At 36.7% G+C, this 25,594-nt stretch overlaps 1 protein-coding gene across 5 annotated transcripts in view; it reads right to left on the reverse strand.

Annotated features, from left to right (window-relative positions):
• Positions 1 to 25,594, reverse strand: part of CAB39L (calcium binding protein 39 like) — a 94,634-nt gene that overhangs the window by 47,349 nt on the left and 21,691 nt on the right. For 3 of the 5 annotated variants that reach the window (XM_040266971.1, XM_040266969.1, XM_040266970.1), the window contains 2 exons: positions 7,092 to 7,232; positions 3,116 to 3,280 (listed from right to left, as the gene is read on the reverse strand). In XM_040266971.1, coding sequence (XP_040122905.1) covers positions 3,116 to 3,280; positions 7,092 to 7,193 — 267 coding nt within the window. In that variant the 5' untranslated portion in view covers positions 7,194 to 7,232. Of the gene's footprint in view, positions 1 to 3,115; positions 3,281 to 7,091; positions 7,233 to 20,121; positions 20,862 to 25,594 lie in introns of those variants that run through there. The other 2 variants (XM_040266968.1, XM_040266973.1) reach the window with 2 other exon arrangements.

The raw sequence follows: 25,594 nt of genomic DNA on the forward strand, positions 1-25,594 counted from the left end.
GTTCTAGGTGACAACTGAATGAACAAAGTCAAGACCTGTCTGGTTAACTACACCTCAATAAAGCTGGGGAGAAAAAAAACTGCCTGCAATTATCATGACAGCAAGCCTTCGTAATGATAGTATTGAGTCACCAGGGAAAATTATTACATCTAGTACATCATTTTGGAGGACAGGCACGTCTACAATGCATTTTATAAAGAAAATGTAAAGTAAGCCACAAAAGTACTACTTATCTAGTTATCTCTCTCATTTAATCTTCAGCTACATGGAAAATTCAAATATTCAGAAAGATAAATATTTTTCTCCAAGGATTTTAGGGAGTATAATTTTACTCTACTTGATAATGTAGAAGCCCATTTTTAGGCAATTTAATGACTTAATTCCCAAATAATTTTAAAGTAAACTTTCTTACTGTTCCTCTTTTGTTACCTAAGTCAATGCAGCACAAAGATGTGAAACATACAAAGTTTTTCTTTGGTCTACTCCCATCTCCTCAATTCTTAGCGAGGCTTTGAGCCTATGCTATTCTGTGGTTGCTCAAGGCCTCACAAGGTCACCGGACCCGACAATATTTCACCCTTGACTCAGTCTTCAAAACATAGCCAACCTTGGTCATAGGCCTTCCAGCATCCCACTGCAGATTAGGTTAATCTCATAAACTAACTCAAGCTAAATTAATGATGATAATAGCTTAATACACTGCTGCTTTCAGGGAAACACACAAAACAATAGATTTATAGAAATCTAACACCATATTCTAAGAGCGGGGGAGTTTCCCGTTTACGGTCACTCACCAACCAAGTTTAAAACTAAAATAATAAACAAAGAAACAGACATCAAGGGTTATAACAAAAATAAACCAGATTATATTTAAGTTTGAGAAGGAGAGAAGATGAGAATATACTATTTGGCATCTATATATTTGCATATGTATTTACTGTTCTTCCATAACACATATATGTATGTATATTTTACTTAGTTTAATATTTAAAAACAATGCTGTAAGTTCATATTATTCCTGTTTTATAGATGGTAAAGTTTAGTCCCAAAGAGGTTATGTTGCTAACTACCAAATGGCAGAGCAGGGACTCCATAAACAAGTCTAAATCTAAGTCAAGGGTTTTCTTACTACGCACAGCTCCTACAAATGTCCATAATACCTTATTTTAAACTAAATTAAGGAAACATGAAAGTATATAAACACAATGATAAAACTACAGTTTAATTCCATTAAGTCTGGTTTAAAAAAGGAAACAGGGAGGGGCTTCCTAGGCGGTCTAGTGGCTAAAACTCCACACTCCCAATGCACAGGTCCTTTGTTTGATCCCTGGTCAGGGAACTAGATCCCACATGCTGCAACTAAGGCCCAGTGCAGCCAAAATAAATAACTAAATAAAAATATTTTTTAAAGGGAAATAGGGAGTAAGATGGGGAGGGAGAAGGACAAGCCAAGCAAGAGGGAAAAGTAAGAAAGGAGATAACTGAGCAGAAAATGTCAAAGTTAGAGAAGCAGATAAGGGAGGGAAGGAAGAAAAAGACACATGTTTCTCCCATCCAAGCATTAGCCAGGCCCAATGCTGCTTAGCTTCAGAGATCAGACAAGACTGGGCACGCTCAGAGTGGTATGGCCATAGACAAGACAGAGGTTTCTAAAAGGAAGGCTGAGTTGAAATCTGGGCCCTGTGGGGCCCTCAGTCAGTCTTGTTTCTAGTCAAACACACAGAGCAGTCTTGCCCTGCATTCCTCCCGCTCAGCTCTAGTTGGCCAAAATCTTCTTCCATCTAAGCCATCCAGAGAACCGTGAGCTAGTATTTCCACACATCCCCAGAGTCCCGACCTTATCTTGGTCCATCACTATAATGAGTCTCCTTTTACTTCCTCAGTGACAAAACTAAAGCAATTTACTTCAGAAATCTCCATTCTCTTCTATCTCTGAGAATTAATGGAGATCCAAGTGCTTACCTGACATTATCTAAAGCCTGACAGTAGTAGCAAAACAACAATCAAATCAAAACCAAGATTTCCATCGTGAAATGTGTCTTACAACCACACATTTCACTGAGAAACCACTGTTCTAAGTTAGATATAGCATAGATAATAAAATGCTTACACACATTCACCCCTTATGTTTCTAGATTATTGTTTTACATATCATTTCAGTAATTAGGTATAACTGCTTTCAAAAAATGAGAGAAATATCCTATATTAGTAGCATTTAACAAAATTCTTAAATCATTGGTATAAATGTTTTAATTAAAGAAAAAGGCCTGGGAGATACTACATTTGAACCTCAGCTTACGCTCTTAGTGACCGAGTGACTTTGGGGAAATTAACATCTCTAAACTTGAGGGTCTTCATCTATAAATCAAGGCTAATAATATGGTACTGATCACATACAGGTTGCTTTAAGAATAAAATGAGGGACTTCCCTGGTGGTCAGTGGCTAAGACTCCATGTTCCCAATGCAGGGGCTCTGGGTTCAATCCCTGGTCAGGGTTTGATCCCTGGTCAGGGAACTAGATCCCACATGCCCCAGTTAAACCTGGCAAGCCAAATAAATAAATATTTTTTAAAACTTAAAAAGAAAAGAATTAAACTAGAAGAGTGCCTAAAAACTATACAACGTTCAGTAAGCACTCAACAAGTTATTTTTTATTATTATTGACCATTAACTTCACTACCTGGCTGCATAAAACTTAACTATGGTATACCTTTTGCTTTTTTTTTTTAAAAAAAGATTAAGGTGATTTTAGAAGTTTTAGTGGGGAAAATGGGATTTTAAATACTATATAAATAGTAATAATTTGGCCATGTGATGCAAACAGCCAACTCATTGGAAAAGACCCTGAAAGACTGAAGGCAAAAGGAAAAGAGGGCAGCAGGATGGGATGGTTGGATAGCATCACCAACGCCATGGACGTGAACTTGGGCAAACTCCAGCAGGAAGTGAGGGCCAGGGAGGCCTGGCATGCTGTAGTCCATAGTGTCGTAAAGAGTCGGACACAACTTAGCGACTGACCAACAACAACAGTAACAAAAAATGACAGTCAGATATTGGTAGTCATGTATATAAAAATTGAAAAGCACAAGTGTCAGCCTTTGGCAGATAGTGTACCTCAAAGTCTATCAGCTGCAGGTCGGCTATGAGTGTCGCCAGCAGCCCGGTGTTGTAGAGCTCCTGTGAGAGCTGGGCCACGGCTTCCACTGGGGGCTCCTTGTCACTTGTCCCACACAGAATTTCTTTCATTGCTTGCAATGATTTTGACACTTCTTCTGAAGCCTAGGGGCCAAAATATACACTAATAGTTAAGAGTGGAAAAAAAAAATTTCAGGCTACAAACAAACAAAAACCACTTCTTGAGCCCTGCTTATTTGTTTACTTTTAAAATTCTGTATAATTATTATATTTATTAATTGATTGATAACTGTTTTACAGTGTTACGTGAGCTTCTTCTGTACAACACCATGAATCAGCTATATATCCCCTCCCTCCTGAACCTCCCTTCCACCCGCCAACACCCCACCAACCCCATACCCCCACCCCCTCCAGGTCATCACAGAGCACTCAGCTGAGCCCACTGTGCTATACAGCAGCTTCCCACTAGCTACCTATTTTCTGCTTATTTATGATTAAAGAACTCAATACAGTTACAAACAAACAAAAGCCATGTAGTAGGCACTGTTTTTTTTTAATATTACTGAAATTAATTTATAAAAGAGAGATCTTCAGTATTTCTACTTGGTTAATATAATTGAAATGATCTTTCTTTAAATCATATTCATAGTGAACTTTGCTAGTAATTAATTATAAATTTAACTCTTGGAAATTAAATTCAATCCATGTTGAAGACTTATCAGTAGCAAGTAGTCTTATTTAAAGCATTTGCTGATGATTTTCAGCAAATCCCTATGATTCTGATTTTTTAAATGGAATAGGTACAAAATCATATACTGTCAAAACCTATAACCTTTGTCAATCCACTGATCCCTCACACATAACCATTATCTTTTTGTTATCTATGAAACTTAAAAAAGAAGGCAAAAAATCTCACTACATTCTAAAGAAAAACAGGAGAGGGACTTCCCTGGTGGTCCCGTGGCTAGTATTCCACCTTCCCAATACAGGGGCCCTCGACATGCTGAAACCAAGAGCTCACTTGCACAACTAAAAACTCCATGTGCTGCAACTAAGATTCAGTGCAGCCAAACTGATTACTCAAAAGAATAGTAGGAGAACCTATAGAGGAAGAAAGTATATCAGTGAGTAGAGCCTGGGGAGGGGAGAATGAGGTGCTGAAAATATTCTGAAATTAGACAGTGGTGATGGGTACACAACCTTCTGAATAAACTAATAACCACTGAATCGCACACTTTAAAATGGTAGATTGTATAGTATCTTAATTATACTAAGAAATTATAGCAAAAATTTTAAAAAATAGGTAAGGAAAACAAACAGGCAAATTAGTTAACACTTTGTTGAATATTTTAAAGTAGGTATAGTTTTAGTACTTTCATGTATTGTACTCTAATCATTATAAGTAAAGAAGAAAATAGAATAAAGCAAAATAATAAAAAACTAACTCATAGTTGTTAATTAAAAAATTAATTTCGAGATACATTTCATGATATGACTGAAGAAATCCTTAGTTTATTAAAGGTAAGAAGTTTTCTTAAATTGTGATATATACCTATAGAAGATTACTTTAAACATATATAGAGTTTACAATAATTATAAAGCAAACACTTGTGTGGCCAAAACAGAGGTCAAAAAAAGAGAACATTTTTAGCATCCCAGAAGCCACTTTGAATGCCTTCTTTTCAGTCTAGAAGTAAATCATTTTATGTCTTTGATGACAATCACTTATTTAGTTTTCTTTACAGGTTTTTTTTTTTAAATTCTACATATAAGGGATATCATACAGTGTTTGTCTTTCTCTATCTAACTTATTGCACTAAGCATAATATTCTTTATTTTATTTTTTTAATTAAATTATTTATTTATTTATTTATTTTTATTTTACTTTACAATTCTGTATTGGTTTTGCCATGCATTGACATGAATCCACCACAGGTGTACATGCGTTCCCAAACATGAACCCCCCTCCCACCCCCCTCCCCACAACAGGTTATTTTAAAATCTATGTTTGTTTCCCAAAACAACATAGCTTAGTTCTGCTGACTTGGAATAGCACCTATACCCTCTTATGATTTGTTTCTTTCACTCAACACTGTATTTGTAAGGCTCATTCTTTCTGCTGTATGTCGCAGCACTTCTTTAAATTCACTCTTCTATAGTATTCTATTGACAGCTGGACAGCAACTTCTCAGTTTCACTGTTGATGGGCATCGAGGTGTTTCCACTGATGGGTTACTATGAACAACAACGCTATGAACAATCTTGACAACGCATCCTAGTGCACGTGTGCAAGAACATCTCCAGAGTTTACACTAGGAGGGAACCGCAGGGTCTCAGAGCATGCATGCAGTGCAGTGCGGGGGTGCAGGTGTGATCAGTCGAGTCCGACCCTTTGCGACCCCACAGACTGCAGCCCGCCAGGCTCCTCTGTCCATGGGGATTTCTCAGGCAAGAATGCTGGAGTCGGATCTTCCCCACCCAGAGGTCAAGCCACATTTGCTCCATCTCCTGCACTGCAGGCGGATTCTTTACCGATGAGACCCCAGTCACTTTAGAGACAAACTGAATATGCTGGATTCAATGTCCCTTTGAGGGAATATCTAAGATACTAAAAAGACCTTCCTCTGAGGAAGTGCTGCTGGGTAGGACTTTAAAACAATGTTAAAAGGAGGCTGCACTGGGTATTCCTGGCAGTCCAGTGGTTACCAGTACAAGATTCAATCCCTGGTTGGGGAACTAAGATCCCACATGGTGCTGTGGTGTGGCCAAAAAGAAAAAAGGCGGCATCATAGTAGAAACTGTCAGATGATCTTTAAACACAAACTTTTTACCCTTTGTGTATAACATTACACACAGTATAAGTATTAACAGTATAACCTGTTAGATGTTTAACTGTAAAACCTCTTAGATGTTTTTTTAATTCTGAATTTTTTCCTTCTAGTTTTATTGAAATATAATTGACATATAGTCCTGTATAAGTTTCAGGTGTACAGCATAATGATTTGACTTACATACATCATGAAATGGTTATCACAATAAGTTTATCCATCACTGCATACAGACACAAAATTAAAGAAACAGAGGAGAAAAAAAATTTTTTCCTTGTGATGAGAACTCAGGATTCTCTTAACCACTTCCTTATATAATGTACAGCAGTGATGATCACATTTATCATGCTGCACCTTATATTTCTAGTACTTTCTTAGCTTTCAACTGGAAGATTGTCTACATCCAATTCCTTCTTCCCAACACCCCTGCCTTTGGTAACCACAAATCTGATCTCTTTTTCTGAGTTTGTTTGTTCATATGTTTTTGAAGTATAATTGACCTATAACACTATGTCAGTTTCTGTTACACAACATAGTGATTCTACATTTCTATACATTTCTAAAATGTATAAGTCTAGTTATGATCTGTGGCCATACAAAGACACTACTTAGTTATTGACTATATTCTCCACACTTTCATACCCATGCAACTGGAAGTCTGTACCTCTTAATCTCCCTCACCAATTCCTTCCCCCAACCCCAACCCCACCTCCCCTCTGACAATAACTGTTTCTCCTTAATATTGTTTTTTTAGATTCCACAATATAAGTGAAATTGCACAGTGTTTATCTTTCTCTGACTTATTTCACTTAGCATAGTGAACCTCTAGGTCTATCCAAGTTGTTGCAAATGGCAAGATGTCCTTTCCTTTTTATGACTGAGTAATACTCTGTTACTCCTTAAGTCTAGAGGATACAAGGTTGGTCTGAGGCTTTAGAAAATGAAAGAAGAGTTCAAGGCAACAGATTCAATAATTATCAATGGCATAAGACCTGAAACCAATTTAAATGTATTCACAAAGACCCTGAGAGTGCATCTCAGACCATGTTTAGGATTCTTCATTAAGCTTTTACATTGGCTTTTGGTCTATTCATGTATTTTAATAACATTATTGTTTTAGCTCATACCTTATCTGTCTTTTTGTCTTGTTTTTCCAAAATGGCCAAGTTGTCTCTCAGAATTTTCACGATTTCTGCTGGATTTTTGTGTGATTTACTAAACAGAGGCATTTTTTCACCTATAGAAATCTCTTCATGTAATATAGAATGCTAAAAACAAGTAAACAAACAAAAATTATTATTTTAATTCTTAACATGATTAAATTGTTATACCAAAATGTCATGTTTTCAACAACCAATTCAGTAATATGGAACATTAAAATCGATCAAACTAAAACAAGTTTTAAGTTTCATGCCAAATTTAAGTTAGTGTAAAATATTTCAAGAAAGATATTTTTAAAGGTTTACCTAAAAGTTTTTACTCAGAGTTTAATGTCTTTCTTATAAAAGAAATTAAAGATTTATGCAAGAATAGGAAAAGGAATATTCTTAGAGAATAAGCTGATACTTAAAACTAGATATTTTGACTAAAGAGAGTGAGGAAGATGGTGATATTAATGATGATAAATAAAATAGAACATGTAAAACAAAAGTCAGACTAAGATCCACAAGCTCTAGTAAAGCAATATTTTAAAACATTCCACTCCATAGCAATAAGAAAATTACAATGTAAAATTATTTAGAATCTGTTTTTTTTAACTCTTCAAATATTCAGCTGGCCATACTCACTGATGAAATGAGGATTACCATGATGGGTGGGAGTGGGGAGGTGAGGAGGAGGGGAAAAGAAAAATCAGTTCTTCTTTTTGAGAACATCTATTTGCATAGAGCAGAAAAAGCTAAATATAGCTATTATTACCTTATTTATACTAAAAATGTGCTAGGGAAAAAGATCTAAATTAAAGGCTCCAGTTAGGAGAAACATATTCATTTGCTTTACATTAATTAGTAAAAATATGTCAAACGTTACAGAAATATGATGTAATTAATCAAAAGCTCCCATTAACCAGTGATCCAGAGGTAACAGCTGTTATCAGCTTTTATATATATTCCTCCTTAATTTTTCTCTCTATATATAAAAATGTATTTTTAAAACCAAAATATAATAATACTAAAAACAGTATTTTTCAGGCTATAGTATTTTTTAAGGTTTTCCCTAATGGAAGAAAGCAAAGAGAAACTAAAGAACCTCTTGGTGAAAGAGGAGAGTGAACATGTTGGCTTAAAACTCAACATTCAAAAAACTAAGATCATGGCATCTGGGCCTATCATCTCATGGCAAATAGATAGGGAAGCAATGGAAACAAGTGACAGACATTATTTTCTTGGGCTCCAAAATCACTGCAGATGGTGACTGCAGCCATGAAATTAAAAGATGCTTGCTCCTTGGAAGAAAAGCTATGACAAATCTAGATGGTATATTAAAAAGCAGAGATACCACATTGCTGACAAAGGTCTGTCTAGTCAAAGCTATGGTTTTCCAGTAGTCATGTATGGATGTGACAGCTGGACCATAAAGAAGGCTGAGCACCAAAGAATTGATGCTTTTGGAGAAGACTCTTGAGAGTCCCTTGGACTGCAAAGAAATCAAACCAGTCAATCCTATAGGAAATCAGCCTTGAATATTCATTGGAAAGACAGATGCTGAAACTGAAGCTCCAATACTTTGGCCACCTGATGTGAAGAGCCAACTCACTGGAAAAGACCCTGATGCTGGGCAAGACTGAGGGAAGGAGGAGAAGGGGCCAGCAGAGGATGAGATGGTTGGATGGCATCACCAACTCAGAGGACATGAATTTGAGCAAACTCAGGAGATAGCGAAGGGCAGGAAAGCCTGGCGTGCTGCAGTCCATGGGTCATAAAGAGTTAGACACAACTGAGCAACTGAACAACAACAACATCCATTATACAGACATATAATTACTAGGAGTATTTGGTAATTTCTTATTAAATTTTATTTTACCAATAACTCTATAGAAAGACTTCTGGGTTAACTCCATTTTTCCTCATATTTTTCTTATTAACAATAATGCAATTAATCAGTGAAGAATATTACACACAAATGTATAACAGCAACTGATAGCAATACTCTAACCAGTTATACACCCAGCATAACCTTGGTTACGGTTCTAAACACTACATCCCCTGGATTCCTACTCCCCAAATCTGCTTCTCTAGGATTTCTATCAAATCTCTGAGTTAACTGATATCCTTCCAAAAATTTTCTTCAGTACTTGTTGTTTGTGATCAAGAGTTATAATTGCTGGCATTCAACGTATCTGCTAAACAAACATGAGGTATTTAAATCCTAATCTAGCTCTGACTTGGTAACTGACCCACTATGATTCAGAAGTTATCATGCTTGTCTACATGTCATTTAAGTTTTTAATAAGTGTTTTTTTAAACTAACTGCAAATTCACCTTGTCATAACGTTTAACTCATATTTTTTCTATCTCACTCACAAAGATATCAGGACAAATGTTGCCAAAGGCTCTGAGAAAGCCCACATACATTCTATCTGTTAGTACCAAGTAAGTTACCTTATTTTATTTTTTAATACATCCCCATGACTTACTTAGTTTATGACTGAAAGTTGGTACCTTTTGACCCCCTTCACCCATTTCATCCACACCCCACTCTCTGCCTCTGGCAACCACCAATCCATTCTGTGTATCTATAAGCTTGGCTTCTGTTTCTTAGTCTTTTAGATTCCACATGTAAGTGAGATAATATGGTATTTGTCTTTTTCTGATTTACTTCACTTAGCATAATACCCTCAAAGTTCCATCCTTGTTGTTACAAATGGCAAGATTTCATTCCTTTATGGCTGAATAATACTGTTCTATACACACACACACCTCACACACACAGAGCCTTTCTTTATCCATTCATCCATAGATGGGCACTGAGCTTGTCTCCATTATCTTGGCTATTGTAAATAGTGTTGCAATAAAGATGGGGGTGCATAGTTCTTTATGAATTGGTGTTTTCATTTTCTTCAGATAAGTACCCGTACCATATGGTCAGTCTATTTTTAATTTTTTGAGGAACCTTTATATTGAAAGGTTGATTCATAAAGAAAGATAGAGCATCATATTTTCAAATTAGATAGGCCAAATATGGTGAGCTCTCGCTTATTCATCACTGGCCCACACCCATTCTGAGTCTAATTCTTAGTATCTATCAAGGCCAAAGATAAAGGGTGTAAGGGGGGTTCTGAAAATGATGCCTCCTTGGGATAACGTGGTACTAGTAATTTTTCCATAAATTCTACCTCAGAGTTTCTATAACATGCATTATATTTCAGCAACACAAGAAGCAGGAACAAGAGAAGATGCCACATTAGGTCCAACACACCGACACTGCCCAGAAGAATGCCCCCGGGGCACTGAAAATCAACTTGCCCTCCACGTTAGTGGTGACAGTGAGCCACGCAGCAACACAAATACCAGATGACCGACACGGGCCCTTTTGTACTTTTCCCATTTACAAAGTAAGTAAACAGAATAAACAACAAATAACACAAGTGCTATTTTTTTTTCTTTACAGTAGTACAAGAAAAGGGGATAAGTGTCCTGTGGACTTCAACAGGAAAGGTTACCTCCAGAATTAATTCTCTGTAGGAGACAGAACAGAGATAACTAGGGGTGGGGAGGCAGGAAAGAAAAGGACTTAAGACACAGGAGAACTGGTCAAGATAAAAGATGAACATATAATATACACACGCACATATAGAAACACCCCCAGACATAGCATGACAATCCAGATCTGCACAGGGCAGAAGTGACCCCATAGAACATTGACTGAGGACAACTGAAAGGTACACAATTAGTCCATATTTATTCAGTCAAAAAATATTTACTGAGTTTCTATAAGGTTCGAGGCCTTGCACTACTAAATACAAAAGTTAATAAGCCTCAGAGAGTGCTCGATGTAGTGGGAGACACAGCCACACAGAAGGATTTTGCCAGAACACCAGAAAAGCTCAAACTAAAATGATGGAGATAAGATACTCGAGTGTGTGTGGGGTGTGTGCGTGTGTGTGTGCGCGCGTGTGTGTGCGTGTGTGTGTGTGTGTGTGTGTAGTATATCCTGCGTTGGAAAAACCTGAATGAACATTTTGGCCAACCCAGTATTATAGAAATATGGAGAAGATACAGTGTTATATCCTATAAAAACACATATTACAATGAAAAGAGGTGGAGGAAGCCAACAAGTGCAAAAGGAACTAAAACATGGAGTAGAAGCAACAAAGATAAAACAGCTTAAGTAGAAAAGAGACCTAAATGAGATGATTGAAAGGATTTTTCTAGCTGAGACTAATAATGAGGCCCCCAAACTCACTGAGCTGCAGCGTGTTGCAAACCATGGGGTCGCAAAGAGTAGGACATGACTGAGCGACTGAACAACATCAACAAAACTCAGTGTGGCTTTCAGAAGAAAGCAACACTTTTCTCTTAAAGCTCATTCCTACAGAATGACTGTAACAACAAAAAGGATCAGAACTAAGTTGTCTTTGGACTTTCATAAAACTACATGTCATGAAGCCATGGAGAGAATCTAGAGTTCTGAAAGGAAAGTCTACAACCTCATAATTAAATCTCTGGCCAACATATTTATGTGCAGATAGACTGTGTACACTTCATAAAATTTTTACCAAAAGTTGAGATGGAGTCAAACCCACAAAAGCTCAACAAAACCAGAAATAGTTCTTGAAAGGGAGCCTTGAGGTGGGAGGGTGAGAATCTACAATTCATTCATGTCAAAAAGGAAATTGCCTCAAAAATCTCAAAGAAAAAGAAGAATGGAAATAACAATAAAATTAGAATTAACTGAATCAAAAAAGGAAAAGAAAATATCTGGTACTTTGGGTACCTGTTTTTTTCTGGTGATAGGCCTTTCTGCTCTCCTTCCCACCCCACCTCACACACACCACCCTACCTACTCTAGCAAGAGGGTGAGGACATGACCCAGGCAGGCCAACTATCTCTTCCACTGCCCTGGCTCTAGGAATTGGCTCACAAACGGATTGTGACACCACCAAGCTAATTAAAATATGTTTCAACTTGGCTTTTCCCCCTACATGTTTTAATTTAGTTTAAATAAAATATTTGGGGCATCTAGAAGGAGAAATAGAGAACAATGTAACAAGTTCCTGTGTATTTACCACCCAGCTCAAAAATTAAAACAACCCAAGCTACCACCTTGGCAGCTTCAGTTCTCTGATCCCATTCACCTTTGGCTCAAAATGTATCTATTTATCATGTACCCTAGCTATACATACTTTCACACTTTTACTAATATTACAGATAATATGTGATACTGTTATGTGTGCTTTGAAGCATTACAGAAACAGTACCAGTGAGTTTCTTTCCCCCCACCAACATTATGTTTATGACATTTGTGTATTGATACAAATCTCATATTTATCTTACATGCTATAGAGCATCCCACTGGCTTCCCAGGTGGCGCTAGTGGTAAAACAAAACTGAACTAAACAAAACCTGTCTCCCAGTGTAGGAGATGCAAGAGATGTAGGTTTGATCCCTGGATCAGGAAGATTCCCTTGAGAAGGGCATGGCAACCCACTCTAGTATTCTTGCCTGGAGAATCCCATGGACAGAGGAGCCTGGCAGTTCAGTTCATAGGGTCACAAAGAGCTGGACACAACTGAAGCGACTTAGCATGCACTTATGACTATATCACAATTTGGGCTTCCCTGGTGGCACAGTTGGTAAAGAATCTGTCTGCAATGTGGGAGATCTGGGTTCCATCCCTTGGTTGGGAAGATCCCCCAGAGAAGGGAACAAACAGCTACCCACTCCAGTATTCTGGCCTAGAGAATTCCCTGGACTATGGGGTTGCAAAGAGTCGGACAACTGAGCGAATTTCACTCACTCTCTGAGTTCTAATTGTTTTCAACTGTTTCATTTTTAAAAAATTTTTATTTATTTACTTGGCTGCTCCAGGTCTTAGATGTGGCCTGGGAGATGTTTAGTTGCGGCATGGAGGATCTAGTTTACCAACTAGGGGTTGAACCCGGGCCCCTGTCTTGGGAGCAAGGAATTTTGGCCACTGGACCACCAGGAAACTCCTTTTAAAATAGTGACATATAGTAAAAAATGCACTTTATATTGTGACCCAGAGCAGAGGAGTGTATAAATGGTCGTATAATTGTCTCATGAAACAATACCTGAACTCTGGATAGATCCCATACCTGAACTCTGGATAGATCCCATTCTATCTGTTCTATCCTACATCATTAAAAAAAAAAAAAGAGTCCTGATCATTATCCATTAAATTAATTCACTACCTGTTAGTTGGGCTTCCCTGGTGGCTCAGACGGTAAAGAATCTGCCTGCAGTGTGGCAGACCTGGGTTCGATCCCTGGGTGGGGAAGATCCCCTGGAGAAGGGAACGGCAACCTACTCCAGTATTCTGGCCTGGAGAATCCCGTGGACAGCGGAGCCTGGCGGGCTGCAGTCCATGCAGTGGCAGAGTCGGACACGACTGAGCAACTTTTACTTCACTTTCACTAACTGCTAACTAGCATGCAAGATGTCATTATGGGTGAAGCTAGATGAAAGGTATACAGGATCTCTTGGTATTGTTTCTTTTTTTTTTTTCTTGGTATTGTTTCTTATCTATAGTTATCTCAAAATAAAAAGTTAAAAGTAAAGAATCTATCACTATGGAAAATTGACAGCAATAATCCAACATAAGAATAGTTATTGTTCCTGAGGCTATTTATCTCTTCAATCCTTCAGCAAGCCACCTTTTAAACTGTATACAACCACAGAATCGTTTCAGGAATGTGACTCAATTAATGTTAATTCATATTATCCAAATGAGATTTGTCATCTTGATGTTTTTCTGTATTACCTATAATGAGCATATTTCTTCTTTCCTGAAACAATAAACAGATTTGTCAGGGAAAAAAAATCCATATAACTAAGCAAGGAACTGAAGAGAAAAACCCATTTTGTTTTTGAACAGGAAAATCAAATATTAAATACTTAAATATCATTAAAATGTCAATGACTCCTAAAGTCCATAATTTGATAAATTCCAGTCACAAATCCAAGAAAGTTTTTAGTAAATGAATTCAGTCAAGAATATGAAAGAACAGGATAACAAATTTTAAAATGGAAGATTTCTTACGGGGGAATGAAATTAAAAGTGTTATAAAGTGCTATAAGTAAAACAGTAAGAAAGGAAAACAGACCAATGGAACAAAACAGGCCAGATACAGAAGTGACTGTAAGTGACTTTCAAACTTCTGGATATAAAATAATTTCTCTAATTTTACAAGTGATAAAGTAAATCTCAAAAAAAAAAAAAAAAAAAGACTGACAAATCAGTTAATATAAATATGCTACAAATTTAATTAAAACTTTTTAAATTTTTATGGATATAATAATAATAACATTACAGGCAAACAACAAATAAGAGAATTCTGTGATATGAATACGAAAGACAGAGGGCTAAAATCATTATAAAAGGAGATCTAAAACAAATAAGAAAATCATGAAAAAATAATGTATACATATTAGAAAACCACAAAGGAGGAAATATAGTTAAACACATAGTAAATGTTTATTTTCTATCATGGGAACACGCAAAGTTAAAAATGAAGGACTATTTTGCTCATGATGTAACACAGTGTTTTTGTTGGTTTGAGAAAATTCTATCTATTGATGGTGAAATGCAACAGGCTCTCTTTTCTTATTGGTGGGATTGGGCAACATAGATCTAGAGCCTTTAAATATCAGAACCTCTGATGCAGTAATTCTATCAGTTTGTCCTAAGAAAATAAACTAATAATGGTTATCTTTACAACTCTTTTTTTTTTTCACATTTCAACATCTCTAAAATGTGGATGTATCTTAATAATTTATGGAAACATACTAACTGGCAGGGTATTTTTGTTCATTTGTTTGTTTTCTTTCTTAGTGATACATAAAGTGTATGCCTTAAAACCAATGACTTCTTACATTTGACGGAATATAGTATATGGCTATGAAAATGTTTACAAAGAATGTGAAATAAAATGTACAGGCTGCTAAAAGAACCATCCCATAATATAGAGTATAACGACAACTACATAAAAGCAAGCAAACCCACAAATACACAAAACTTATGCAGAAAGAAATAATTTTAAAAAGTTAACAGTGATAGCCTCTGGGTAGCTAGATTATGAATATTTAATTTTCTTCTTCCTTAAAATTTTCTCTTTTATTCAAACTTTGTTTAATAGATCATGCAAATGCATTTACAATGGAAACACCTTTTCATAAATGAAAACTTTAATGACTAAATAACCGTTTTTTAAAGTTCAAACTGTGGAATATTTGATCATCATGTCTTTTCAAAGCATTAGTCAAACAAATGATTTCTGTTACTCTGGCTATGAAATTTCATTAAAGAGTTGTACTTGGCTTAGATCCTAGAGAGAAAGCCAAAAAAAATTATTCAGCTCTGCTCCCAGGCAACTCAGGCTCTGTAGACTTTTAGTAGATTTTGGCAGCATTCCTTTTCCTAAGACACAGTGAAATATTTCATATTCCTAATTTACGTGTGTGCGCCTCTACAGATGACCCAATGTCAGTCACTCCAATGACTCATCTAAACATGTTTATGATGTAAGTGGAGAGGAGTACATTTGAAGGGGGAAGGAGAAGCTAGGAGAAGAGGTCATTTGGGGCCTTAAATGCCCTCATGATATCCTTTAAAGTATTTTAAAGGGGAATAAATGGCTAATGCCTGTCTAGTCAAAGCTATAGTTTTTCCAGTAGTCACGTATGAATGTGAGAGTTGGACCATTAAAGAAAGTTGAGCGCTGAACAATTAATGCTTTTGAACTGTGGTGTTGGAGAAGACTCTTGAGAGTCCCTTGGACTACAAGGAGATCAAACCAGTCAATCCTAAAGGAAATCAGTCCTGAATATTCATTGGAAGGACTGATGATGAAACTGAAGCTCCAGTACTTTGGCCACCTGATGTGAGTAACTGACTCATTAGAAAAGACCCTGATGCTGGGAAAGGTTGAAGGCAGGAAGAGAAGGGGCCAGCAGAGGATGAGATGGTTGGATGGCATCACAGACTCAATGGACATGAGTTTGAGCAAGCTTTGGAAGTTGGTGATGGACAGGGAAGCCTGGCGTGCCACAGTCCATGGGGTCACAAAGAGTTGGACACGACTGAACTGAACTGAACTGAACTAGCTAATGAGAATTTATAGGCCTTTATGTCTAACCTCCAACTGTACTGTTCAATAACAGTTCTAACTTCAAAGGTTTTCCACGAAATCTTAAAGGAGTGGGAAATTTATCTCTGAAGACAAGAAAAGTCTCAGGATTTCCACGGGTAAAACCGTATCTTCTGCCCATCAACTGATGAATGAAGAAAGAAGCTGTGGTACCCATATACGATGGAATACTACTCAGACGTAAAAAGGAACGAAACTGATTCAGTTGTAGTGAGGTGCATGAACCCAGAGTCTGTCATACAGGGTGAAATAAGTCAGAAAAATGAAGATCACATATCAATGCATATATATGGAATCAAGAAAAACGGTACTGATGAACCTATTTGCAGGGCAGGAATAGAGACACAGACGTAGAAAATGGACTTGTGGACACGGCAGGGGAAGGAGAGGGTGGGGCGAACTGAGAGAGCAGCACTGACGTATACACACCACCATGTGTAAACTAGACAGCTAGTGGGAGGCTGCTGCGCAGCGCAGGAGTTCAGCCTGGCGCTCTGTGACGACCCGCGGCAGGGGTGGGGGGCGGGGTGGGGGGGTGGGGGGAGGGGGGGAGGGGCTGTGTGGGAGGGACGCGCAAGAGGGAGGGGGTAGATAGATATATAAAAGTATAGAGCTGATTCAATTTGTTGTGTAGCAGAACCCAACATAGCACTGTAAAGCAATTATCCTCCAATTAAAAATAATTTTTTTAAATGAGCCTTTTTTTCCCCTTCATATAGGTTTCTTTTATAATCAGCAATAAGAGGGGAACATTTCCAAACGTCTTCCATAGAGCTTGCTAATTTAAACAAGTCACAGTTACCTTCTCTCAACTAAAAGAAAAGTAAACCACCACATTAAAGAAAATTTCAGGAAAGTTCAGAAATTCCCATTCTTTTATCTTTTATTCCATATACGACTCACAGATAGAAATAATGCAGTGAAAAAGTACATCTATGGGGGAAACTAATTGGGCCAATAAGTTTCATTTTCAAAAATCAATGGGATGGGGACTTTTCCTGGCAGTCCAGTGGTTTAGAATATGCCTTCAAAGGCAGGGGACATGGGTTTGATCCTTGGTCAGGAAACTAAGATGTCACATGTCTCGGGGCAACTAAACCTGAGCAAACTGAAAGATCCCGCTTGCCATAGAGAAGACCCCATGCATAGCAAGTAAGACCCGGATGCAGCCAAAAATAAGTACATAAATACATTTTTTTTAAAATCAGTGGGATGGAGATTACAGGAGTATATATATTTCTCAACATTCAGTGGAACATTCTCTTAAAATGGGTAATTTGAATAAATTTAAATTTTAAAATAAAAAAGTACACATAAAAGTTCTACTGTATTTGTTATATCCCAAATAGGCCTCTCCCTACTGCAAAATCATAACTTGGAATTGCCTTCCCAGATATAATAAATTACAAAGCACATCATTATTGTTATTATGCCATTATTTGTTGAGTTGAAGTAAGAGTGATATGTAATATGTATGTAATAAGTAATAAGTCTGAAGTTGACACCTTTCTTGAGAATGTCCCATGTATTCAAGATACCAAGCTTGTAAATTGGCCCCCTCTTCACCATCCTTACTCATTCAGGGTTGTCACTAAGTTACACCACGGTCTTTTCTTCTTCTTTTAACAGTTAGGCCTATTCTGTACTACTATTGCCCTGCTTGCTTCTTAAAATTCTTGACAGGCCATCTCTTTCTCATAATAAAAACTGTGTGCCCCTAAACCCTTTTCTTTTGGGGGGTACATTGGAAAAACTACTCAGTTCCATTTTTGTAAACCAAAGAAAGAGTTCAGTCTCCATGTGGTAAATATTTATTAGCTACCTACTTATGTTCCAGATACTGGGCTAGATCTTAGAAATGGCTGATAAGTATAAAAGAATCAGCTAGAAATATTTCTGTAACAAGGAAAAGAAAAATCACTGCTATTAATGTAAGATTAGGGATCAGAAGCAGTAGAGTTAATCTTAGAAGCTCTTAAAAGTACATAGAAATGCTATTTATAAACATATTGTTTTTCTTCAGGTATTAACATTTAGGAAAAATAAAAGTGTCTTATTCAACCCTGAATTGTTTTTAGATTTAGTTTCATCACTTTTTGTTGTTGTTTTCAGTTGCTAAATCATGTCTGAATCTTTGCAATAACTGATTTTCTAATATTTTTCAGGGTGGCAATGGTTTTTCTATAGTGTGAATAAAATATAATCTTAGACTATAATAAAATCAAGCAATCATTTGTTAAATCGTTTCCCAGGGAAGATGGTTCCTAAATTCCCAACAACCCACTCACAAATAAATTTCTAAGGTACAAAACACTTGGAATCTGAGGATGACTTATTCCCTATTTCTATATATTTACATTCCTATAGGCTTAAGAAATGGTGCCACTACTAAGATAATATCAATGAAATACTAGTTTAAAATAAAAGCTTATTCTGAAGATTGTGAAGCTATATGCAATTCTTCCATCAGTCTAAGCACTGAGTGTGGGGAATTCTGTAAAGAAATAAAACTTGGTTTGTGATATAAATATAATTGCTTTGGATTTACTTTTGACTTCAAGAACAAGATACTAGTTCAGAAAAGGTTTCCACAGACCAGCTAAGTTTCTTCTTATACACAGGTCAACAGGTTTAAAACAAAACAAAACACACATACACACACACAAACCCATGAAACAAAACTTGTTCTACAGGCTTCTGAACACATACAGGAACTATTAGAGAAAGTACAGCCAGTTTATATTATACCTCAAGTACAAACCCTTTTAATTGTTCACTGACACTCTGCTTAAGTTTTCACTTCTGCTAAGTTGTTCTGTCTTAAAGGACTCACTTGAATCAGTAACTAAGGACATCTTTTTTGAGGCTGGCAGAGTAGATTAGAAACTTTGCTTAGAAAGATGCATCTTTAAGCAATGACTCACTTTAGCAGCTAACAATATATACTTCCTTCTTCCCACAGAAGAACGATTACATGCCTTCCATGGATGCCTTTAAAAAGACGTGTAAAATTAGTATATAATCTCCTCTGTTAAGATTGTAAAATGAAGTTTATTGGAATATGAATAAATAGTTCAAGAGTTTACTCTTTTTTTCTCTGTTCTACTGCTTACATACATAAATGCAACTGGTTAAAATAGTTCTTCACCAGAACAACAATATTATATGAGAGTTTGGTACCATCTATGAGAACAAAATAACTGTTCTTCTTTCTTATTCCTTAATTTGAAAGGTGCATTCATTTTGTATCAAATGGTAAGTTTGAGATGTAAATTATCTAATTTTTGTTTTCACTACAGAACTTTGAGTCTAACTGAAACATTCAACATTCAAATTTCATATCCCTTTAATTAATGGCCTCATTAACATTCCTAATTGAATTATGAGGGAATGCTTCAATTTATAATAATTGACACTATCAAACATCACAATGATCATATTAAATTTACTGACAATAAAAAGATAGAAGTAACTTTGGAATTTTCATTCAGTTGAAAGAGAAACATGAAAAATGGCATCCTGCCACTGTTTTATTTTTGGAAACATGCTGTAAATAAAAACCCATTTCCAAAATAAGATATTCCATGGACACAGAATAGTTGGTAATGATTCAAGTGCCTTAGGCAACAGAGAAGTATTGTTTTGTAGTTGTTGTTTTTTTTAAACCTCTCCTAGTAACAGCAGTTCATCATGCACAAAGAAACGAGGTAACAGCTTGGTTTATAAAACAAATTTATAAGCAGTAACCATAAAACCTCAACTAAACGAAAAGTTTATCATATTAATTCCATTTCTGTGAACCAGGATAGGTAACCTGGTTGATAACTCACCCAGTGTTATAGAAAAGTCCAGGCTTGTCTAAGCAGCAAAAAGTAGACCCATGGTGAGGTGCTGAAGACAGCTCTCTCTGGGGCTCAAAGCACTTTAGATGAAGTAGCCTTTATCTTCCATTTCACAGAGGGTGCCTCCTATTACCAAAGCATGGCAGAGAAAAGACTTTCCACGATCTGTCTTGACTTTCTGTCTCTCTCTTTGAAGAGTAACAGTTACCACCGGAAAACGTTAGCAGAAAATGCTCACTGAACACTCACACCGGGCAGCTGTAAATTTCCACTCTTTACTTGCTCTCAGATTCCCAGCCTTGCTTGTCTCTTAATCTGTCACAGGCAGTTCTGTTTCTGGTCAAACCAGCTTGCTTGTGCTTTCTCTTCTCCTCTAATGCACGCTTTTAGACACATTCCACACAGTCACAGCTCCATCTTTCTCTCCCTCCCTCCCAATCATGCAATGTCACAAGAATGTGCGTAAAGCAATTAAGTTGAGGCAAATTTAATTCTTGGCCAAAAAAAAAAAAAGAAAGTCTAAGGATAAACAAAATCTTTTTCTCATTACATCTTTCCCCCTCTAAGCCCTATACTTGCATGGGGTTTTGTCAACAGATTAAATTGCCCTGACCATCTTGTTTCAAAATGTGAATAACAAAGGCATGTTGATAGTGATAACAGATTTATCTGCCAATATGCTAGTTCCTCTGGGCAGATGCTATTTTCAGTCATAATAAGAAAGTGTAGGAAGTAAACACACCAATATTAGTAATTTAATCTTGAGATTTAAAAAGCAAGGGAGATGGGGGTCAGTGATGCAATGGATAATGCATCTGACTATAGGTCAGAAGATTCTTAAAAAAGCAAGGGAGGTGTTAGAATGAGTATTCATAATTTTAATGTAATTTTGTGAAAAAAAATTAAAAAATATGGCATATTTTGAAATTTAGCATCAATATTAGTTATACAAAGGAAATTACATAGAACAGAGAAACAACACCAAACACAAAATGGTTTATACCATTCATGTGCAAACCAAATGCTCCCCATCCCTCCCCACTTCATCACATACAAGCACTATCAGTCAGGATATGTAACACCCCTTCAGTGAGAATTTCAAAAGCTAAAGCTTATAAAAAACACTTTTTCATTATTATACATGTATAATTATAGAGCAAATTATCTTTTTTTTTTGGTTATGCTGTGTGTCATGTGGGATCCTAGTTCCTTAACCATGGATCAAACCCATGCTCCCTGGAGTGGAAACATGGAGCCTTAAACACTGGACCACCAGGAAAGTCCTGATTATCAATTTTGAGAGAAGGAGGCTCATATTCACTTTCAATGGTGGCAAATGAGAGGCTGGGTTTTTTTGGTAGGGGAATTCTTTCTCTTCTTTTGACTATCGCTATTAGGTTCACAAATTTTCATATATTCAATATGCTTCAGTTAATTACAGGCACTATTCTTTTTGCTGCTGTCCTTGTAGCCTGTGTTTTTGCCCCCACCAAAAGCATGGTCTGAAGCAAAAAGCTCATGTAATATTATTTTAATAAGAAATCCAATCACAGTGAGCAGGAATGAGGGAATAGGGAAATAAAGCAAAGAAGGACAGTCAATATGACAATGCCTCATCAAGCTAGCCACCTGGGTTAAATCTATCAGACTGAGCCTCTTAGAAGCCATATAAAGTGCATTTCAGGATCACCCCTAGGGCTGGGGGGTGGGAGGGTGGAAAAGGAAGGAGAAGAATTTACCTATGGCTCTCATCTTTTCTTGATCAAAGGCTTTCCCCAAAAGGCATTAAATCCCCTACCCTTGAGTTTAACTCCTCTGTGCTTCTGGGTTGCACAAGTGTGGTCTGGACCTTGAGGAGACCTCATAGCAGTGGCCACAGGGAAGCCTTGGGGCAGGTAGCAAAGGGCTTGCAAAATGACGAGAGATGAAGCTATGAGATTGTACCTGCATGAGGGTTTGCACAGAGCTAAAATGAGACAAGCAAGTGCCAGAGGATCTGCAATGGTATATGTTGTTGTCGTTTAGTTGCTCAGTTGTGTCAGACTCTTTTGTGACCCCATGGACTGTAGCCTGGCAGGCTCTTTTGTCTGGGGGATTTCCCAGGAAAGAATACTGGAGTGAGTTGACATTTCCTTCTCCAGGGGATCTTCTCAATCCAGGGACCATGTTTCCTACCTTGGCAGGCAGATTTTTTTTTTTTTTTTTTTTTAACCTGGGAAGCCCTGTAACAATATATAAGATAAATCTAAAACAACTGTTCACCTGTGGTGGAACAGAATTGTAAAGTAAAAATTAAAAATAAATAAATTAATTAAAAAAAATAAAAAAATAAAAAATAAAACAACTGTTCAGGGACTTCTTTAGAAGTCCAGTGATTAAGACTCCTCACTCTCACTGCAGGGGCACAGTTTCGATCCCTGGTCAGGGAACTAAAAACCTGTATGTCACTCCGTGTGGCCAAAAATTTAAACACACACACACACACACACACACACAAAGAAACAACTGCTCAAATTTCTCATATGAGTTCATTATCTTTTACTCAAAATCCTGTGACTCAAATTCTACCCAGATAGAACTCTGTGAAAGCACATATTACTCCACTTCAGTGATTATGATCATTTCATTTACCTGCAACTTTGCTTATTTACAATATCATGAGGAGGGTGGCTTAAAATCTGGCAATTAGAAGTGATATCTGGAAGGTCTTAAATAAGACTTTCTCTCTTTTTCTACTTTATTTATATCATTGGGTCAGCCAACAAGTTTTACCGCAAGAAGGCAGAAATTTTACAGCCTTCTTTCACCTTATCTTGCATGCATTTTTCTAAAAGACCTCTTATTACTTAACTAAATTCCTATTAGTTCTGTACATCACTCCACTTCCCATGGTCCACATCTTTCTATATTTAACTCTCTATAGAAAGGGGTCAGCCTCTATTTTCCTCACAGTCTTCCCTCCTGATCAGTAACACTGTAGTTACCTAAACAGATAAGAAAGTTTATTTTGTGTTTGGTTTAATTATACTTCTAAGGTTGGTGATAGTAAAATAAAACAAGAACTCTAGTACTTTAACACAGAGTGTAAATTAACATAACTTTTCCCTATAGGGATATTAACAATAAGTTGCAAAAGGCTTAAAATATTCATATTCCTTTTCATTTAGTAATTCAATGTCTACAAATTTATTCTAAGAATAACAACTATGCAAGGAAGCAGATACAGAGATATTTATTACACTGTGGGTGCTTAGTTGCTTTAGTCGTGTCCAACTTTTTGTGACCCCATGGACACACAGCCCACCAGACTCCTCTGTAAACTGGATTTCTCAGACAAGAATACTGGCCTGGGGTGCCATGCCCTCCTCCAGGGGATCTTCCTGACCCAGGGCTCAAACCCTCACCTCCTGCATTGCAGGTGGATTCTTTACCACTGAGCCACTACTACTACGTATAGCAAACACCCCTCCCCAGAAAGTCCAAAACTACGTGATTGACTATATTTAATCATTGGATTCCATGTAGCATGGGCATTGACCAACCGAAGCAAGTGTACAAACAACTAGCATAGTCCCAGGCCATTCAGCATGCCTGCTGAATACTGAGTGGAGTTCATTCATCCATACAGAATATCATAGACAAACTGCTTAAGAATATTTAAAGAAATGGGGATATATTTATTGCATAATATCAAGTTAAAAAATCCAAGATCCTAAGCTTAATAAAGAATATGAGCTCACAATTTTTGTTCTAATTTTTCCACAAACATTTTTTTTATATGGATATGGAAATAATACCAAGGGTTAACGTTAGTTGGAACACTGGTAATTTAAAAAAAATATATTTTAAATTTTCTTTTAAAATTTCTTTTTATTTACTTATTTGTTTATTAACTTGGCTGTGCCAGGTCTTAGTTGCCACATGTGTGACCTTTAGTTGCAGCATGTGGGAATTTTGTTTTTTCAGTTGCAGCAAGTGGAATCTAGTTCCCTGACCAGGGATGGAACTTGGGCCCCCTGCGTTTGGAGTGCAGAGTCTTAATCACTGGACCACCAGGGAAGTCCTGGAACACTGATGATTACATTCATATATTCTATTGTTTTCCAAATATGCTATAATTAACATGTACAATCAGTTTCACTACAAAACAAGGTAAGTGTTCCTAAAAAATCACATTACACAGCTCTGTATCATGTAGTAAGAACCAAAGAAATTATGGGGGAAATCGGGTTGGAGCTCAATAATAATGTCATCAGAAACATACTTATTTCTCTTAAAGTAGGAACCTAATAAAAATAAGAAATACATAAAATAAATATGGCATAAACAAATACATAAATACCATAATAAATATGGCATTTTCCTTGAAAAAGACCTGGTATTTGCTTGTGGAGGTAGATGTTAGAAGATTTATAGCTTGTGAATTAGGTCAAAAGTGGAAATAGGATTTATCTTGTTGATAGCCATACCACCCTGAATGCACCTGATCTCATCTCACTTGGAAGCTAAGCAGGGTTGGGCCTGGTTAGTACTTGGATGGGAGGGTTGTCTGTTATCAGCTGAAAAGTTGTAACACCAAAGGTGGATGAATATGACTCACATAACGTGAGGTATACAGAGATGGCTGGTATGTGTCTGAGATGTATGCATTTCTATGTTTTGTGTATTTCTCCATGGCTTGGTTCAGCTGGGTGGCTTTCTGCATTCATGAAACTGTACAATGAGAAATCTGCATTATGTTCAAATGTTTCCTAATACATCAATCATATTGGAACAAATCTGTGTTTTCAAAACGTGTTAAAGCAGAAATGACTGTTACTTTCACCACCATAAAATATATGTATATATATATTTGAATAAGTTCAAGTATTGTGAACTTATTGCTATTACTTTGCTAATTTGGGCAACTAAAGATTTTTTTAAGTGGTATTTACCTCTCTCTTTGTCCCCCTCCCCTTCTCATTTATGCTTTTGTTTCTCTATTTTTCTCTCTTCTTAAAGACTACAGTGTGAATACAAAATATTAATACCACAGCTACATATTCAGGTAGCCTAGGAATAACATTTGACTTATTCTTCAATGGTCTTAAGCCAAAAAGAAAGCCCCAAAGCAAAGAATCTATTTACTACCTTAGGAGTTTGCCATGCTATCCACGTACCACAGATACCTCAAGTTCTTTTCATAATTCCCATTTTAGGCAGAATTGTTACCCTGGAACTTGCTTAAGATATTCAAATTGTTTTCATAAAAGCAGAATATAGAAGAAATGCTAGATGAGAAATGCTTTAGAGGTGTCCAAGCTGCAGTGAAATGGGGGTTAAATGACAGAATGAAAACACATTTCCAATTATCCATTAATTGCTAATCCTTGGCTAAATTTGGAAAGCTTTAAAAGATCTTCAGCAAGATAACAAAGCTTCATTAGTCTGTTTTTGTTCTCATGCTAACTCTGCTTCCATC

Source organism: Oryx dammah, unplaced genomic scaffold (genome assembly GCF_014754425.2).
Source record: "Oryx dammah isolate SB20612 unplaced genomic scaffold, SCBI_Odam_1.1 HiC_scaffold_24, whole genome shotgun sequence".
NCBI classification, from domain to species: Eukaryota; Metazoa; Chordata; class Mammalia; order Artiodactyla; family Bovidae; genus Oryx; species Oryx dammah.